The 20865-nt window shown below is 45.1% G+C and overlaps 1 protein-coding gene across 1 annotated transcript in view; it reads left to right on the forward strand.

The window, feature by feature from the left end:
• LOC137436137 (microtubule-associated protein 1B-like) overlaps window positions 1–20865 on the forward strand; it is a 102040-nt gene that overhangs the window by 47628 nt on the left and 33547 nt on the right. The window contains exon 3 of the mRNA XM_078786283.1: window positions 15033–15115. Coding sequence (XP_078642409.1) covers window positions 15033–15115 — 83 coding nt within the window. The remainder of the gene's footprint in view (window positions 1–15032; window positions 15116–20865) is intronic.

A 20865-nucleotide genomic window follows, 5' to 3' on the forward strand; every position in this document is an offset into this window, starting at 1 on the left:
GTACGCGCTCTACCGAGTGCTGTTCTACTTTGTAGGTTGCTATGTTTCCTCACCTCCTCTTTTCCTGTTCGTTCATTTGCTTTTTTTAAATTGTGTCCGACTGTCAGTTTATTGTTGACCTGCTTCTGCACCGAGATCTTGCTCTTCCATGACCTTCTTGAACTCAATTCTGAACACCAAGTAGTCAGGGAAGGTCTTGAGCTCGCACTTGTATAAACATTTTGATGACCTATACCACTCCCTATTGGTTAATGCTGAAAACATCCTCATGTGCAACGAGATGGAAACCAAGCGACTCGAGCACTTTTTCTGCAAACTCGGTCAAACACAGTCTTCGGTTTGCTGGGAGACAGTGGTGAAGCAAATGTGCGGAGGTTGTGACCAAGGGCCCCGAGTTTGCTAAGGTTAGTTTGTAATGCTGCGTGAAGCTAAAGGTGATTGGGTCAAAATGTCACCATGTTGCCATTCACACATAAGGTGTATGTACCCTTACTCAAGTAAGTAATCACGAGTACCTGATAAAACGTTATCAGAATGAATTTGTACTCCAGGAAACTGTTGTAAACTTTTACATTTAGCCACCACTTACTCTCTTTGCCACGCCCACACGGGGCATTCAAAACATTCTCGGATCAAGATGGAACAGTCGAAGAAATGCCAACGTTTGAAATTGTGTTTTCCGCATTTTGCAACATATAATTTGTAATAATATAAGTTCACTGATCGTATATTTTTAGATTTTTTTTTTTACAGGATCTATTGTCATATTCGAGCTGCCACAGATACAGTACAGGTAGTGGACCCAAAAAAAAAATGAAACACCAATGTAAGTCACTTAATATGGCATTGGGCCACCATATGTCGCCAGTACGGCCTGTATGTTATTTGCTTAATTAACACATGGGCCATACCTGCGTGGAAGCTGTTGCTTTGTGTCCATCATTTATCCAGGTGCTTCCATTCTTTTGTCCACTACCTGTACATGGATATACTGACAAATACACGAGACAACACGGACTTGTAGATGAGACAAACCACATCCACTGAGCTCGGAGGAAGTGCTGTCTTTTCCAGGGCACTCTGGGTATCAGCGATGCCACAACAATATATGGCATCGCCTTTCTCACCACTCAGCGGGGCATTTCCTCAGAAGGCATTTTCTCCTCCACATGGATGCCAACCTTTGGGGATTGTCCATGCTCTTATCCTTTTTCATGCCGAATGTCAAGCAATGAAGCAGCATGTACCATTTTTAATCTTTGAAATGGCTGGGCTGGGTTTTGACCCACCGACCTCCCAGACTCGGAGGAATTCAAAGTCCGTGCCCTGATGTCCTGATGTCGTACCGGTCCGGCTCGTACGTAACCAGCATGGCGAGTATGCCCAACACGAGTTGAGGAAGGTCTTCGTCATGCACTCGCCCGAAATACGCTGGTGTGATGATCAGGAAGATATAAATTGAAATAAAATGAATGTTGACCTTTGTTGAATTGTTTAATGCTCCACATTGTGTCAATCAAAAACCTCCTCGAAATGAAGCATTTTACTAAAACTTTGGGATTATGAAAACATTTTAGATTATTAAGCAGATTATGGAAGCTCACAATTATGGTATTCGCTGTTGGTCGATATCAAAAGTATTTTTCACATCTTGAATTGCACAGGTACATTTGATTGAACTTGCACATTTATATATTGTAATATCGAGTTGGGGGGTATCTTCTACCAATACGAACTTCCAAAAATGTATCATTTTGAGGTGAGACATCTACGTACTCGTTGGGGACAGGTATCCGGCTAGTAGATCTTGATGCTTTGCCTTTTCATGTCAAATTGTGTTTCTTTGGTAGACAGTTGGTCATGAGGGATGTGAAGCTAGATTTGCCATCTGCTTCCCTGCACATGACGAATCTTCTTCATTTCTCCAGGGGATGCCCTCTAAATGGCAGGAGAATCTAATTTGTCAAGCATATAATTGAAGATTCCTTTGAATCTGAACGGACTCTCGGTCATCTTTGTCTCTTTCTCTCTGGAAAGCAAACACAATGGATATCGAACCAGATTTTGTCATGGGAAGGTCAAGGCAACCAAAAATATATAAATAAATCCCTTTTGGGTTTTGCAGATTAAAAAAAAAATCATTATAAGCAGGGTAGAAATAACATATACCGACCGGCACAGCGCTGTTTGGAATCGATGCATACTAGATTAAGTTTACCCCTCACCAATCAACCTTGTAAATACATTTAAAATGTACGATTAAGTGAATGACTTCTCATAAGGATATCTAAGTTGAGGGAATGTTGGAATTTCGAAATGACATAGAAATGCTAAATGTGGCCTCTTTTGTGCATGTGAGGCCTATTTTGCACATGCGAGGCCTCTTTTGAGCATGTGAGACCTCTTTTATACGTGAGGCCTCTTTTGCACGTGTGAGGCCTCTTTTTCATGTGTGAGGCCTCTTTTGAGCATGTGAGGCCTGTTTTGTGCATGCGAGGCCTCTTTTCCACATATGAGGCCTCTTTTGCACCTGCGAGGCCTCTTTTGCATGTGTGAGGCCTTTTTTGCATGTGTGAGGCCTCTTTTTCATGTGCAAGGCCTCTTTTGAGCATGTGAGGCCTCTTTTGCGCGTGTGAGGCCTTTTTTCACGTATGAGGCCTCTTTTGCACATGCAAGGCCTCTTTTGAGCATGCGAGGCCTCTTTTGTGCATGCGAGGCCTCTTTTGTGCATGAGAGCCCTCTTTTGTGCATGCAAGGCCTCTTTTGTGCATGCAAGGCCTCTTTTGCACATGTGAGTGAGGCCTCTTTCGCGCCTGCGAGGCCTCTTTTGCGCATGCAAGGCCTCTTTTGCGCGTGCGAGGCCTCTTTTGCGCATGCGAGGCCTCTTTTGCGCGTGCGAGGCCTCTTTTGTGCATGCGCTGTTAGTGCGTTTTCAGTGACTGGGTTCTGATTGCCGAGCACTTTTAACCTGCCATTGCTAGCGTGAAATGTGATTCAAATTGTCTTCTAAACACAAATTTCAGCATTTAAATGAAAGATTGGCAATTTCAAAATGGTTAACCATAATTATGACTTTTCCTCACAGATCTTTACACTGATGAGTTGGCACAGACTTGTGGTCATCCAGTAGGGCTATTCCCACACCATTTATCATACACAATGGGTATCAAACCAGAGTGTCGCACCAGAGTGACATTCAAGAAGTGTCGGTTTGTGGGTTTTTTGGGGGTCTTTTGTATACAGTCATGGCTCATAGAAGAGCAAGAACACTGAGCACATCAGGACACAACAGGAAAAAAAACGGAGCAGTAGAGAGAAGGTTGGGAGTGGGGAGGGGCACTGGCAGCAGAGTCAATGAGAGACAAAATAGAGGGAGACTTGGCCAAATAATGGGTGTGGGGAGGATTGAGGGGTTAGTGGAGGAGGCACGGGGTGGATGGAAAAGATAGCTACAGAGGCAAGCAATCAGGGAGAAAAACTGGGGGATTGGGGATTTGGGGGCGAGGGGGGGGGGGGTTAACATGGTTTTGTATGGGGGATAAATCTGAGATGGTGGTGAACAGTTGTCTTGAAAATATGGAGGGAAGAATGAGATTGAAGAAAATGTGCAAGTTGATTCTACACGTGGAACAAAGAAGTACGAATGAGCGGAGGTGAGCAGTGATTCTGGAATTAGGTAGTTTCTCCAGAAGGGGATTGATGGTGGACCGCGTGTGCCCGACAGGAACCTGGGGGTGGCAAAGAACGGAAATACCGAAAGGGCACAAGACGAGAAAGGAGGTGGTAGAAGATATAGACCACTGACCTGTCTGCAATAGGAAATGTGATTTGCCCAAGAAAGATCATGGCTGATAGTGAGATCCAGGAGTTTGAATGACTGAACTTCCTCAAGAGGATTGGAAAGAAAGTAGATTGGACGGTTTGCCAGGTGGTCCTTTTGGAGAGGGATAGTGAGAGTGTGAAATTTGTCAGGATTGAAAGACATATTCCAAGTATTTGACCAGTTTGTGATTTTTGTCATGGTCTGAAGAGAGGGAAGAGGCTGCAGCCTGCCTGTCTGAAGGATGAAGGATGTCACGCAAGTTATCAGCAAATAGATAAATAGGATTTTCCAGGGATTTAGAGAGATCAATGATGAAGACTAGGAACAGGACTGGGCTCAGAACACTGCCTTGGCGGCACTGGCCTTAAGGCAAGCGGTTCTATCACAAAATGCTGTTTCACTCAGATGGACCGAAAGCTGGGTGTCCCACCTTCTCGCATTCGTCTTTAGTGAAGAGAAGGTGAGTCAATGCCGGCACCTGGACTAATTACAAATTCCTGTCACCTGAAGTTGAATGTCAGGCCTGTCCAGCTTCTTTGTGAAATATTTGGCCCAAAACGTTTCCCTGGTCGACCCTACAAGGTGGGATTAATTGGGGGCCTTTAAAGAAGGTGCTGGCCTTTGAAATGTCCTCCTTGAAGTTTGATTTTAGAGATGATGTCATCAAACTATAAACTGCTGTGGTGCTTTTTAAGTATGATGCTGCATCATGGAGTGCAATGCTCTTCTTCAGGGTCATTACGCAAGCTGTTCCATGTGCTTGCACTCACCTTTTGTGCAGAAAAAACCACCATCGTCCATTGCGCAAATAATTTCCTTGGCAAATCTCAATTTTGAACATTCAAGGAATTTATCAGCAGCTCGATGGAGTACTCTCCGCTTTCGGCTGGTTTCCTTGACTCATTCTTCACCTCTTAATTCCATGGAGACCTAGGCCATCAAAATCGTTGGAATATCCGAAGATGAAACTGACTCTCTGGGCCTGTTACTAGTCCCCTACCGGTTTCACCGGAGGCGACTATAGGTTTGCTCTCCGTCTGTCCGTCTGTCCATCAGTCCATTCCACCTGTAGTGTTCCAGACCTCCCACCCTTACCCTTTAACACATTCAAATGAAACTTGGTACATGGCTATATTATGATGTTTGTTTTTTTTTTGTTTTTTTTTTAAATACAAGATCGAGGCTCGTGAAAGAGCGAACATTAATCACACAGAAAGACAAACAGACACATAAAACAAATAACATCGGGAGCGGTAGACAAGATGGGGAGAGAGGGGGAAGGACACAAACACAACATTTGAGAGCAGGGACCGAGAGACATGGAGACATCGAGAGATCTGTGGGAGGGAGAGGGCTTTGGGGGGGAGGCATGTAAAGGGGGGGGCGGGGGGGTGGGAGAGGTATAAACATATGGACACTGCCAGGACTTCCAGGAAAGAAGTTGGAATTTCAAACAAGGTGGATCTGGGGTGAATTAGTGGGGGTAGAAAAGATCAAGGTTTTGGATGGGGGAAGATAAGAGATGGTGGTGAACAGCTGTTTTAAAGACCTGGAGGGAGGAGTGGGATTGAAGGGAGTGTGGGAGTTTGTTCCAGAGGCGGGAGAAAAGAGGAATGAAAGAGTGAAGGTGAGCAGAGAGCCGAGATTTCGGCAGTTTAACCATCAGAGGGTTTCTGGCAGATCTTGTGCGACCTGTAGGAATATTTGGGGGACAGAGCACAGAGAGAGCTGGGGAAGCAAGGCCGGAGAGGAGTCGGTAGAAGACAGAAAGACCACCTACCTGCCTGCGGTGAGTGAGTGAAAGGCCCTCAGAGATAGCTTCATCGCGGGAGATTCCAATGATTTTGAAAGCTTTGGATTCAACAGCGTGAAACCGAGCCAGGTGTGAGGCAGGAGCACCAGCCCATAGGGGAGAACAGTATTCCATTGAGCTGCGGATGAAAGCCTTGTATGTGGTGAGGAGCTCAGGTGTGCCGAGGAAGGACTTCGCACGACGGAGGATGCCCAGTCGGCGACTGGCTTTGGAGGCCAGCTTGGAAATGTGGTTTTCCCAAGAAAGATCATGGCAGATAGTGAGACCCAAAAGCTTGAGCGACAGAACTTCTTGGAGAGGATTGTTGAGAAAGTAGATGGGAGGGTTGTCCAGTCGATCTTTTCGGAGAGACATAGTAAGAGAGTGAGATTTGGCAGGATTGAAAGACATGTTCCACTTGTTTGACCAGTCTGTGATTTTGTCCAGGTCTTCAGAGAGTGAGGAGGTTGCAGACTGCCGATCTGAGGGAAGAGGAATGGAGTGGCAGAGAGTGGAGTCATCAGCAAAGAGATAGAGAGGATTTTCCAGAGAGTCGGAGAGATCATTGATAAAGACCAGAAAAAGCACAGGGCCCAGCACACTGCCTTGGGGAACTCCAGCCTGAACAGGAAGGGGAGATGACAGAAATCCATTCGGGGCCACACGTTGACTACGACCAGAGAGGAAGTCCGCAAGCCATGCATGGAGATTTCCATGGATACCATAGGAGGAGAGTTTGGTGAGCAGAGCTGGGTGCCAGACCGTATCGAAGGTACGTGATATGTCAAGGGAGACAGCTCTGATTTCCTGTTTGGCATTGAGGACCTCCATCCATTGTTGAGACAGCAGAAGCAGCATGTCCAGAGTAGAGTGACCTGGTCTGAAACCAAATTGATGATCAGAGATCAAGCCATTGGAGAAGAGGAAAGATTTCATATCCGAAGCAATGATGGATTCCATGACTTTGCTGATAATTGGGAGCAGGCTGATTGGTCTGTAGTTGCAAGGATCTGTTTTTGCACCTTTTTTGTGTAAAGCGGTAATGTTAGCTGATTTCCAGGATGCTGGCAGATGACCTTGAGCAAAAGATAGGGTGAAAAGAACAGAGAGAGGGTGAGATAGAGCGGCAGAGCAGGATTTTAGGACCCGTGGGCTGATGCCGTCTGGTCCAGTTGCAGAATCAGAGTCGAGGTTTGACAAAAACTCCTCCACCTTGTCAGGAGAGAAGGACACAGAGTCCAGGAGCAGTTGGGTTCGACTGGGAAAGGTGGGAACAGAGAGAGATGGGTTTGGGACTAAGGATTTCGAGGCGAACACAGAGTTGAGGCATTCGGCTTTGTCACGTGCGATGTCAACTGTGTGTCCATTTGAGGTAAGGGAGGGGATGGAGGGGGAACAAACACCAGAAACGGATTTGACCAGACGCCACCAGGATTTGGAGGAAGGAGACAGGTTTGAGAGTTCATTCTTGAGTGAGGAGAGATAGTGCTTCCTGGCACTCCTGAGGGTAGACACACACTTGTTCCGAGCTTGGTGGAAGGAACTGAGATTTCCTTCAGTTGGATTAGCCTTCCAAGAGGCAAAGGCAAGTTGTTTCAGGGCAACTGCCTCACCACAAGATTCAGTGTACCATGGACGGGAGGAAGGGTAAGACAATTGAAGGCGAGATGGGATAAATCTGTGCATGAGAGAGATCAGTTTGCTTTGGAAGAATTCCCAGGAAGAATTGATGTCAGAGGCAGTGGAGATGGGAGACCAATCCAGACGATTGATGGCTGCTTGAAGACCGTCCCAGTCGGCCTGAGTGAAATGCCAGACTCGTCGACGCTGAGCAGGCTCCCTGAGGATGGTCAGAGAGATGTCCACTTTAACAAGGACATGATCAGAAGAACCGATTGGAGCAGAAGAAGAGCAGCAGACATTAGCAGGGAAGTTTGTCATAACCAAGTCTAGAAGAGAAGATACTCCATTGGCTGAGATCCGGGTCGGGAAATTGACAGATTGTGTCAATCCCAGTGAGTCACAGAAGTCCTTTGCTGAGGTGCCATGACTAGTGAGAGAGGAACCCACACCCAACCAGGTGGCATGATGACAGTTGAAGTCACCACATATGAGGAAGAGAGAGTTGGGATGAGTGGATAGAAGTTGGTCCATGTTGTCAGACATTGAAATGTAGATGGAGTCATCACTGTTTGGGGGACGGTACAGAACACATATGAACAAAAGGTGGGAGCGGAGAGGAAGCTGTAACCAGAGGTACTCCTGCGGGTGAGGAGGAAAGAGAGCAGTGCAAGGAGAGTGAGGAAGAGAGTTTTTGACAAAGATAGCCACCCCACCACCAGGCCGAGGCTCAGGTCTATCATACCGGAAGAGGGAGTAACCAGGAAGAGATATTAAGGAATCAGAGACATCTTGAAGGAGGAAAGTCTCTGTTAAGCAGATCAAGTCTGGATTGTCAGAAGCAACCTGTATGGAGAGATCAGTCAGGTTTGAGCGAAGGCCCCGGATGTTTGAGGTCCATACCGTTAATGAAGAGAGAGGGGGAGCATCGGGTACAGGACAGGGGAGGGGAGGAGTAGGGTAAGATGAAGGATGAGAGGGGGAGGTAGGGAGAGCAGTTGATAGTGTTTCAGATGTTGCAGAAGAGTTCCAAGAAAGGGAAGGATGAGGAGGATGAAAGGTTTGCTGGTGAAGGGATGCGGCACAGTGAGGGGTTGTTTGAGGGGGGGCAGAGGAAAGTAGAAGGTTTGGGGGGGTGGAGGTATGAGATAGAAGGGAGACGAAGTGGGGAGGAGGCAGCTTGGAGGAGGAGGGGGGAGGAGAGAGAATTGGAGAGGAATGGTATGGGGGGAGAATTGAATGGGAGGGATTGGGGGGGAGTTTTGAAGGGGAGGAGTGAGGGGGGAGTTTAGGAGGGGAGGGGCAAGGGGGGAGTTTTGGAGGGAAGGGGAAAGGGGGGAGATCAGGAGTGGAGGGGCAAGGGGGGGGATTAGGAGGGGAGGGGCAAAGGGGAAGTTTAGGAGGGGAAGGGCAAGGGGGGAGTTCAGGAGTGGAGGGGCAAGGGGGGAGTTTAAGAGTGGAGGGGCAAGGGGGAAGTTTCGGAGTGTAGGTTACACTTCTGGTGTAACCCCACCTCCAGGTTTCTGCAGAGTGCATGTAGTCTGCTAGTAACCCACTTCTGGTGTAACCCCACCCCCAGGTTTCTGTAGGGTGCATGTAGTCTGCTAGTAACCCACTTCTGGTGTAACCCCACCCCCAGGTTTCTGCCGGGTGCATGTAGTTTGCTCGTAACCCACTTCTGGTGTGACCCCACCCCCAGGTTTCTGCCGGGTGCATGTAGTTTGCTAGTAACCCACTTCTGGTGTAACCCCACCCCCAGGTTTCTGCCGGGTGCATGTAGTCTACTAGTAACCCACTTCTGGTGTAACCCCACCCCAAGGTTTCTGCCGGGTGCATGTAGTTTGCTCGTAACCCACTTCTGGTGTGACCCCACCCCCAGGTTTCTACCGGGTGCATGTAGTTTGCTAGTAACCCACTTCTGGTGCAACTCCACCTCCAGGTTTCTGTAGGGTGCATGTAGTCTGCTAGTCACCCACTTCTGGTGTAACTCCACCTCCAGGTTTCTGTAGGCTGCATGTAGTTTGCTAGTAACCCACTTCTGGTGTAACTCCACCTCCAGGTTTCTGTAGGGTGCATGTAGTTTGCTAGTAACCCACTTCTGGTGTAACTCCACCTCCAGGTTTCTGTAGGGTGCATGTAGTCTGCTAATAACCCACTTCTGGTGTAACCCCACCCCCAGGTTACTGCAGAGTGCATGTAGTCTGCTAGTAACCCACTTCTGGTGTAACCCCACCCCCAGGTTCTGTAGGGTGCATGTGGTCTGCTAGTAACCCACTTCTGGTGAAACTCCCAAGTTCCAGAATCACTGTTCACCTGTACTCATTTGTTCCTCTTTTCTCTCACCTATGGAACCAACTTCCTTGGTCTGTTCAAACTTATTCTTCCTTCCAGGATTGCTGAGATGGCTGTTCACCTATTCCTTGGGTCATTCCTCATCATTATCCATGATCTTTTCTACCCTCATGAGCTCCCCCCAAGTCCACCCCTTCTTTTGCAGATTATTTGGTTTCTCCTTTTTTTTCCCTCCACCCTCCTTTTCATTTTTTTGTTCCATTGCTGCTTCATCCTCAGTTTTCCCTTCCTCTTCTTCCAGACGCTTATTGCTGTTTGAACTTATAACAAGCTTATTACCTCGGCCAGCAAAGGTGGGTGGAGGTTATGTTTTCCCCCTGTTTGTTTGTGAACAAAATATTTGAAAAAGGTGTGGACGGATTCGGACGAAATTTGGCAGAGATGTAGCGTTTGTGACATGGACGAAATGATTAGATTTTGGTGAAGATCCGGATTCGGATCTGGTGACTAGAATTTTAAAGCGATTCTTCACCATTGGGAGATAGGGCCAAGAACGATACATAGCAGGATATTATAAAATAAAATAGCATAAAAATAGTTAAAAATTAAAAAAAGAAAAAAATTAAAATGGGAAAAATTAAAAAATTAAAAAGTTTTAAATTAAAATTTTTTTACATTTAAATTTTTTTATAATATATAAATAGATAGCAATTAGCATAAAAAGTTATGGATGGATTTGGACGAAACTTGTTGGACCGGTTGTGTGTGTGACAAGAATCGATTCAATTTTGGTGAAGCTCCGGATCTGGATCCAGCTTGTAGAATTTTTAAAGTGATTCTTCGCCATTGAGTGATATGGCCAACCAGGCGGAGGTATGCTCTCTACTGAGTGCCGTTCTAGTTCACCCGTGTCCTCCTCACTCTTCCCTTTGCTCCCATTCTTCCTCCATTTGTCAGTCTACCCTGCTGTTGGTAGGTTGCCTTCCCCCTTTCTACTTTGTAATGGTCTTCACTTTCTTTCCAGTTCTTTTGACTGCGTTCCAGCTCTTCCTCGAGCCTCGACTATATAATAATGTTGTGAAAATAATCCCACTTGAACCCCTTCAGTGTCAAGGTTGACAGAGGTAACACTCACCCTATTGGCTCTGTTATTCCTCGACCAATGAAAAAAAACTTCATGCTTCGTTAAGCTGAAATGAAATTTGGCCACAACTCTTACATATACATTTCTCAAATGAGGGAGAACTATAATTGTACTTTCCTAGTACGCTCAGTAAAACACTTTCAAAGAGTATTGTCACTTAGCTTTGGGAGCAAAAGAATGAAATAGTATCTTTTTGTTGATTTTATTGAACATCATTATCCTTTGTTCTGGTGATGTCCTTCCACAGGGTGTATTAAAATGAAAGTACAGGATGTTCCAAAAAATTCCGAACAACTTTGGTTGTTAATGTATTTCGAACTGCAAGTTGTTAATGTTAATGTATGCAATGATACCCTTTGCTTTGTATGATACAGAAACTCATATAGTTTTGTATGCACCAACAATACACTTAAATGTGAGCTCACTTTATCACGCGCAGAATATAAAGGTGGGTTAATGAGTTAATGCCATGTTCGGTTCAGCATGTCTGCGTCCACCTGTGCACATGCAGCTGTGATCCGAGAACGAAGATCCTGCAGGTTTGTCAACTTGGTGTTGTAGATAACATTTTCGACAAAACCCCACGGAAAAAAATCAAGGGGGGGGGGAGGGGTGAGTTATGCCTGGTGACCGTGGAAGCCAGGCGGTTGGTCTGTCTCAGCCAATCCAGCGACCTGGACATTTTTCATTCAGGAAGGCTTGAACGACTAAGGCCCAATGAGTGCAAGCGCTGTTCTGTTAAAAATGATATTGGGTTACAGTTATTCAATCTGTGGGAAGGTGAATCCTTCCAGCATGTTCATGTAAATTGTTGAGGTCACTGTATCCCCCACAAATAAAAACGGATCCACCAAGTGGCCATGGAGAAGGCCACACCACACATTGGCATTTGGACTGTCGCGTATGTGTTCAATGACCACGTGGGGGTTTTCAGAGCCCCAGATCCCCACATTGTGTCGATTGACCTTGCCCAATACATGAAAGCAAGCTTCGTCTGTAAACATGACCTTTTTCAGGTAATCTTCGTTATCCTCTATGCGACTGAGCATCTCTGAGGCAAACGGCTTGAGTTTGGGTCCGTCATTTGGATTGAGTTCCTGCAGAATCTGCACCTTATTGGCATAAAGCTTGAGTCTTTTATGCAAAATCCTGTGTACAGTGGTGGTTGGTAGTCCTAGTTCTCTGGATGCGCGTCAGATTGATTTTCTGGGAAGTTGTTGAAATGATTCACACACTAGTTCAACGTCTGCTGCATTTGTGCTTGGTCGACCATTACTTTCTGTTTCTGACAACTTCCACTGTACTTAAACTTCTTTTACCACTCTGCATTAGTCTGCAATGGCAGATTCCTTCCATACCTTGTATGAAAATTACGCTGAACTTGTGTGTCGGGTCTTGTCTCGATGAACCATTCGACGCACTGAGTTTCTCCTGTGAAGTCACCGTTTTGTTTTAAATTAACCGACCATACCTGAAAAGAAAGAAAATTTTATGAGTTTCTGTATCATATAAAATAAAGCGTATCATTGTATAATTTATGGTATAAAATATATTAACAACCAAAGTTGTCCAGATGTTTTTGGAACACCCTGCACATGAACAGGTAACAAGCATTCTGAGTATTGCGCTGCAATACATGTCCCCTACCGGCAGTCTGTCGTCCGGAAAACTGTTGGGGAAATTACCAAAGGTTATTTACCCACAGGTTCTGAATCGTTCCCAATCTCTAATTACCTCAGGACGGGCTCACCTGTGATTCGCACTCGGGACTTCGATTTATACACCTTGCAGACAGGTCAGCAGAAGCACGAGAAAATAAGTTGTTGATAAAGAACCTTTCGAGTCGCTAAATATCAGTAATTTATTATATTTTCCGGTTCACGATCAATGATCGATGTGTATATATATATGTTGCTCGGCTTGACTCCGCCCCTCCGGAAAGCACGCGATGTGTCGCGCTGTTGACGTTCACGAGACGAGGCTGAGGGCGCGCGGTGCGGCTTGAGGAGAACTCCAGAATAAACAAGAGATATCCATTTTTAAAATATTTTCGTTTAATTAAAGATATCTGCCAAACCACGTGCCCTATCGCAAATTCCAAAAGGACATTTTAGTAGACTGACATGCTGAACAGATCTGTGAAGTTTCCCCTCGATTGGATCAAAAATGAGGGAGGGGCTCGGTTTTAAAGGTTCATGCTTAAAAACGTCATAACTCTGAAACCATGTGACGCATGACATCATGCTCGCTGACTTTTTTGTTCGTCATGGGTATGCGATTCTGCCTGCAAAGATTGGCCTCGATCTGTTCAGCCGTTGCAGAGAAAAAGGGGTTTTCGTGTTTTCACGAAAAACAATATGGCGGCCGAACCACGTGACCTGTGACGTCATAATTACCATTAAAATATTCTACAGACCGAGTCCCCTCTATGGTGAAAATTTGATCTCAATCGGTCCAATTATTGCAGAGAAAATCTTTTTTAAAGGAAATTAAAACTTAAAATGGCACTGAGTTGAGGATCATCAGAATTATCAGAATTCCCAAAGTTCAAAGTACCATAACTTTGTCAAAAATGATCGAAACGTCGTGAAGTTGGAACTTGACCTGTAGCTTATCATGAGGAAACCATGTACCTAGTTTGAAATCATTAGCATTAAGCGTTTAGAAAAAAAGTCCGGAAAACTGTTCTTTGCGTGACAGACTGACGGACGGAGGGACGGAGTGCAAACCTACAGTCTCCTCCGGTGCACACCGGTAGGGGACTAATAAGGATTTAAGCCTGGTGGTGGCTTAACAGTCAAGGTGGCTGGCCTAAATTCTTAAGGTCCTGAGTTCAAGCTTCTGTCATACCATAAATAACACCAGGTGGGTCCACTCAGCCTGTTATTAGTCCCCTACCGGGACTATAGGTTTGCACTCCGTCCCTCCGTCCGTCAGTCCGTCACGCAAAGAACAGCTTTCCGGACTTTTTTTCTAAACGCTTAATGCTAATGATTTCAAACTTGGCACATGGTTTCCACATGATAAGTTACAGATCAAGTTCGAACTTCACGACGTTTCGATCATTTTTGACAAAGTTATGGCACTTTACCGCGTTTAGTGAATAGCACCCCATGATGAGCCCTATACATAATACTGTCTTCTATGACAGTGCTACCCAATGCCGGTAGGGGACACGTATTGCAGCGCAATACTCAGAATGCTTGTTCTTCTGAGATTGGTAAAACGAGTACCAGCTTACTGCGAAGAATGAGCCAATCGAGTATCCTGCGTGGGGTGGTGACACGTCCAGGATTGTGCCTCCTAGCCAATGAAACTGCCCCAGCAGACTTATGCACCTGATGGCGCGAAAGGAATGTTTTGGTTAAAAACAAGGAACTTTGAAGCAGGAGGAGGTTATTCGGCCCATAATGTTTGCACTACAGATGATGGATACAAAGCTGAAGTAACTGTATATAGAGATTAAGGTTATGTAACTCACTAAAGGTGAACCACCTCCCTGTTTATCGTAAAAAGGTGACAAACAGGGTTGGCGGCAGGAAGGGCATCCGGCCGTAAAACATTGCTTCAAAAAGGGAACCAAAAAAACAACAACAACCACGGTCCCCGAAAAGGCCAACCCCCGCTTTGCGGGGAAAAATGGCCTCTAAACGGTGGTTTAACTCACTAAAGGCATCAACAAAGATAGTTCAATAACTATATGCTGGCCATTGATTTGTCAAGTCTGATTACAAATCTCTATTGTTTTTATTCACTTACATTGCTGGCCATGTTTTTATTCACTACACTCAATACCCCATAATGACAAAGAGAAAACAGGATGTTAGAAAGTTTTGCAAATTTATTAAAAAGAAAAAACTGAAATATCACATTGACATAAGTATTCAGACCCTTTGCTATGACACTTGAAATTGAGCTCAGGTGCCTCCCATTTCTCTTGATCATCTTTGAGATGTTTCTACACCTTGAATGGAGTCCACCTGCGGTAAATTCCACCATCGGTGGCTCTGTTTACAGGAAGTACTTTGTCTCCATCTATGGACAGTGATCTAAACAAATGTACCATTCGAGTTGAGGTGCCATCGCAGCTGTGACATTGCATCTCAGAGCATGCTACCCTTTTGATGGGAGACATGAAGCTAGTTGTCCTGTGTATATTGTGTAACTCGCACTACGAGCTATCAGATGTGGGTGTGCTCCAATGAAAATGAGCCAAATCGGCTTAACATGAGTCTTAGTCTTGTGATTAATGAAGGAAGCATTCTTCAGAGCAAATTTATAAGAAAGTGTAACTTAGCCAATGATAATGATGGATACTTTGTTAATTACTTGTATAATCAGTGTATTGTGTGCACCTCCAGGGCAGAAAATCCTTCAACACAGCAGCTCCATCTTGCAAACCGTAGTTCTCTTGAACCCCACAGAGGCGACTGTTTGCCAAGAGGTGAGACGTCTCTTTGGGTTTAAGACAACACGAGTCTGCGTTTTTCACACTAGATAAAACTTGTGGTTCTCAATGCTCCAAATAAGCTGATGTGTGCCAAAACAAGTCTAAACTACAACGGCCTCGGTAGAGAGCATACCTCCGCCAGGCTGAACAGTTTATGTGTTGTATCCCACAGATAGGCCCGATCTGGATTCGGACCTGAACCAAAATCTAATCGGCTTGTTCTTGTCGCCAAACCAACTCGTCCACCAAGTTTTGTCATAATTCGTCCACAACTTTTTCAAACACCATGCTATATATATTGTGAGCTGTCAGAAAGACAAATGACAAAGTGCATCCACATCGATTAAAGCTAGTCGTGCCCTATAATATATATATATATATATATATATACACACACATACACACACACACACACACACACACACACACACACACACACACACACACACACACACACACACACACACACGAAATGCATAATATTGATTATGCATGATTCTTCACCATTGAGAGTTATGGCAAAAAACGATACACAGTGCATTCAGAAAGTATTCAGACCCCTTCACTTTTTTCACATTTTGTTATGTTGCAGCCTTATGCTGAAATCGTTTTCATTTTTTCCCTCATCAATCTACACTCAGTACCCCATAATGACAGAGAAAACAGGATTTTAGAAAGTTTTGCAAATTTATGAAAAAGAAAAAACTGAAATATCACATTGACATAAGTATTCAGACCCTTTGCTATGACACTTGAAATTTAGCTCAGTTGCCTCCCATTTGTCTTGATCATCTTTGAGATGTTTCAACACCTTGATTGGAGTCCACCTGTGGTAAATTCAATTGATTGGACATGACTTGGAAAGGCACACACCTGTCTATAAAAGGTCTCTCAACACATGAAAGCCGCTTGGAGTTTGCAAAAAAGCACCTAAAGGACTCTCAGACTGTAAGAAACAAGGTTCTGTTGGCTTTCAGGCGTCTTTCAATGAGGAGAGGCTTCCGTCTGGCCACTCTGCCATAAAGCCCAGATCGGTGGAGTGTTGCAGTGATGGTTGTCCTTCTGGAAGTTTCTCCCATCTCCACACAGGATCTCTGGAGCTCAGCCAGAGTGACCATCGGGTTCTTGCTCACCTCTCTTACCAAGGCCCTTCTCCCCCGATTGCTCAGTTTGGCCGGGCGGCCAGCTCTAGGAAGAGTCCTGGTTGTTCCAATCTTCTTCCATTGATGAATTATGGAGGCCACTGTGCTCTTGGGAACCTTCAATGCAGCAGAGATTTTTTTGTAGGCTTCCCCAGATCTGTGCCTCGACACAATCCTGTCTCTGAGCTCTGCAGGCAGTTCCTTCGACCTCATGGCTTGGTTTTTGCTCTGATATGCATTGCAGCTGTGAGACCTTATATAGACAGGTGTGTGCCTTTCCAAATCATGTCAAATCAATTGAACTTACCACAGGTGGGCTGCAATCAAGGTGTAGAAACATCTCAAAGATGATCAAGAGAAATGGGAGGCAACTGAGCTAAATTTCAAGTGCCATAGCAAAGGGTCTGAATACTTATGTCAAAGTGATATTTCAGTTTTTTCTTTTTCATAAATTTGCAAAACTTTCTAAAATCCTGTTTTCTCTTTGTCATTATGGGGTATTTAGTGTAGATTGATGAGGGAAAAAATGAATTTAAACGATTTCAGCATAAGGCTGCAACATTTAAAAAGTGAAAAAAGTGAAGGGGTCTGAATACTTTCTGAATGCACTGTATACCGGTAGCGTGATATTTCAAGAAGTTGTGGATAGATTGTGACAAACTTGGTGCATGAGTTGGTTATATCACAAGAACAAGCCAATTCAATTTTGGTTCAGGTCAGCAGATCTGACCTATCAGTGATGTCAGAGCCTCCGCTGGGTATGTGGGTGGCCCCCTGCAAACCTCAAGTGAGAGGCCCCAAGCAAACCTCATGTGGGGGCCCTTTCTATTTGAGGGCTAATAATATGGTGACAGACCTTCAGGCGGATAATGGATTCATACCTCGGTTCCGTAGGGGGTTAGTGAAGTATTAGAATGACCAGTTCTGTCTGTCTCTGTATCTGGGTGTATGAGTCTTTCGACACCATCATGGGTAATGTATTGTCATATCTCGGCTATGCCTGTACCGATTGTAACCAAACTTGATATAATAGTAGTATGGGTCAACCAGAGTGTGATATGTGTGAAGTGTGAACCAGAATGGCCAACAATGAACCAAGTCAAATGTCAAGGTCATCAAAGGGTGAAAGTCACATTTCTAGCAATAACTCTGGAATGAATCATCAGAGGAAGAAGTGGGTTTGTGCATTAAAGCACATCAAATCTATGAATTAAGGCACATCAAATGAAATCTGACTTAGGAATTGACTGGCAGGTTCCATTGGGATACGAAAATAAAAATTTGACCTTAAAATTCACAATGACCAAAAATGCAAACATTTTAAAAAATCTTTATATCTCAGAAACTGAGCTGCAGAAATCCTTCAAAATTAGTTTGTGTAGCCCTCTTAAAAACCCCAATCAATCACTAAAATAAAATGATGAGCAAGAGGAGAAACCCCGACAGGAAAAATGACGTCGTTTATTCAAATTTCACAATGGAAAGAGCAAATGCAGATCTGACGATTTCTGAATATATCTATACGCACATAGCTCTGGGAATAATGACCCGTTCTGCCGATCACCAACAAACTGGGCGCAGATGTAGTACAGACTGAACAGACAAAATGATGAATTCCTGCAAATAAAGGTCAAAGGCAACAACTCGAGAACAGAACAAAGTGAATGTCACATCATTCCGAAAAGTGCTCAAAAATATAATTCTTTTCAAGTATTATGTGGTGGAATTGGTCTATTATGGATTTAAATTCTTCAGATATTCACTGAGAGGATGTGGAGAAGAGCATCACACATGTATGAGTCATGGAGTCAAAATATTGTTGCGGATCCAGGGTTGTCGACGTACTAAGGGGGGGGTTTATGCCCCATTCCCCCTCGAACTCCGGTTCCACTGAGGCCGCCGACCGCGAGCGACTAAGCTCGTGATTGACGGATTGCTAAGCAATTCCGATCGCCAACCTCCCAGCCACGCGCCGAAGAGTTTGCTGGTCAATTAATCCCAAATACCTTCAAGACATGCGGCCGAAGAGCACGGGGATCGAACCCTCGCTTTCACACACCTTATTGCGTGCTGAGCGGATTTGCACGGTGTGGAAAGCGGCGTTACCTCACGTGATTTACGGACCTGATTCAAGCCAGATTCGGTCTCGGATGATGCTAGGCCAATGGCGAAAAGACGTACCCGAACAGGTTTGAAAGTAACAACAAAAATGTACAGCCTTTTATTTAGAAGGCACAGAGCAACAGAGACGAAGATGCAATCTTATCAATCCTTACCAAATAATATTCCCCACAGGCACCTTCACACTCACACACACAGGGGATGACACACCGGTTATTCTCGTACCGATGGTGCTTTGTAGGGACTGACTCGAAGGTGGCCACTTGGTCTGGTGTGCGCAGCGCGCAGCTCGATCCTCAATCCCGGCATGCAGCCTGGATGAGGTAAGGTCCGAAGGATGAACCGCCTCCTCAAAGTCAGCACAGACGAACTTCAGCACAGGTTGGACAAGCTGCAACGCAGGCAGGGCTAGATTCAGCGCAGGTGGGACGACCAGCTTCAAGATGAGGCGCGGGAGGGGCCAACGCTTGCAGGTCCACCGGATCAGAGCAAGAGATTGGCGAAGAGCGATGGGTGTCGGGCGTCGACGCAAAAAGCAAGAGCAGTCTCGTCGGCGAAGCAAAATGCAAGAGGGTCGGCGAAGCACAAAGCAAGAGCATGTTGTCGGCAAAGCAAAATGCAAGAGGGTCGTCGAAGCACAAAGCAAGAGGCTGGAAATGTCGTCGGCGAAGCAAAATGCAAGAGGGTCGGCGAAGCACAAAGCAAGAGGAGTGTGGTCAGCGAAGCAAAATGCAAGAGGGTCGGCAAAGCACAAAGCAATAGCCTGGAAATGCGATGGGTGGGGTTTTTTATCAGACTTGAAAAGCTTCTAGAATGTTCCACAGCCTCCCATTGGCTGAGGTTGGTCACATGCTGGCCTTCAATCTTTCCTCCTCCTTGGAAGGTTTCAGTCCTCCTTCCCTCTTTGGTCATGTGGGCTTCGCTTTTGGCCACGCCCTCCCTTACTTCAAAATGGCTTCCCTCCACCACACGGAGGTTTGAAATCCTGTCTAAATCAACGCATATTGGTGTGGATTATTACACAATGGAAAGGGGCTAATCTTTACATTCAATAAGAAATAACTAACTACTGCAGGCTACATGTTGTCATGCAATTAACTATAGGGGGTTTGCCTTTATGGCAAAACCGCAACACTATCATGACTCACACACACACACAACAATCATTGATGCTTTATAATTTCACCCTTCTACTTTTCCTAGATGCAAAGCCATCAATAATGTCATCATACTTCATTCTTCGTCCTAAGTCCTTCTCGATTGAGATGATGTCCAGGTGTGACAGTCTGTCCTGTGACATTGTAGAGCGCAAGTAGCTCTGTATGAGCTTCAGCTTTGAGAAAGAGCATTCTGCAGATGCATCAGTTACCGGCATCGTCAGTAAAACCCTCAGAGCCATGTGTACATTTGGATAAGTGTCCATGAGGGAGATTTTAGTTGTTTCGCTCAGTGTTTCAAGTGGAGAACATCTTTCTGGCACTGAGTTGCACAGAAGCTTGAGTTCTTCTGGTAGCTCGATGGGTTCCAAATCGCCTGAATTGCAATCAGTTAGCAGGATATGTAGGTCATCTAAGCTTTTTCTAAGATCATTGTCACTTAAAGCTTTCGTGGCTGTGATGTTAAATAGAAAGTTGAATGGCTGTAGGATGCAGCGCACCTGCTCAAATCTACTGTCCAGTGCAGTCAGACAAACATCAATAACCTTGGAGAAAAATTCAACTTTGAACTTTGTCTGTAGGTCTGAAACTGGTTCATCTGCGGACTCGTAAGAAAAGTAACGTTTATTGCTAACCTTGCGAGTGTCACAAAACGTTGTTTCTGCCTCCGCTGACAGCGCAAGACATTTGGCAGTATCCATGGCCTGATCAAATCCAGAATCACGATAGTTCACTGCCGCTGTCGTATCCTTGGCCTCTGCAGTCAGACAAAGGCAGACCAAAGCGTCCAATGTTTCCAATAACTTCTCCATTAGTTTCATGCCGGTCGTGTCTTTCACAACAACAAATGAGAGGAAATGTTTACATATTTCAGAAGCCTCTCCATCTTGCACATGAACAAAGCGGATGATGATGGAAAGTTGCTCTTGGCGGCCGATCTGGGCTGCAATCAAGCAACACCGAGTAGGACTTGTAAGTTGAAACACGTGCAAGTATTTCACTTCTGAATTTGTTGGCTAATAATCCAAGGAGCTCGTTCTGAATATCGGCACTCAGATAGTTATCTCATACTTCCCCGGTTGATGATCATCGAATATGCTCCTGCATGACTGGGTCAAATCGAGCCATGAACTCCAACTGCCCAATAAAATTACCATTGTTAGGCTCGTAGAAGCCTTTCGATGACCCAAGGAATGCCAGATTTCTCTCAGCTAAAAAATTAACAATCACAATCAAAAGTTCAAGGACGTTTCTCCAATGTTTTTCCTCCAGGTCTATCAAACTCTGAAGCTTATCACCGAGAGTCTTTCCGGCTATTAACCTT

This window comes from Myxine glutinosa, chromosome 11 (assembly GCF_964187855.1).
Source record: "Myxine glutinosa chromosome 11, kmMyxGlut1.1, whole genome shotgun sequence".
Lineage (NCBI taxonomy): Eukaryota > Metazoa > Chordata > Myxini > Myxiniformes > Myxinidae > Myxine > Myxine glutinosa.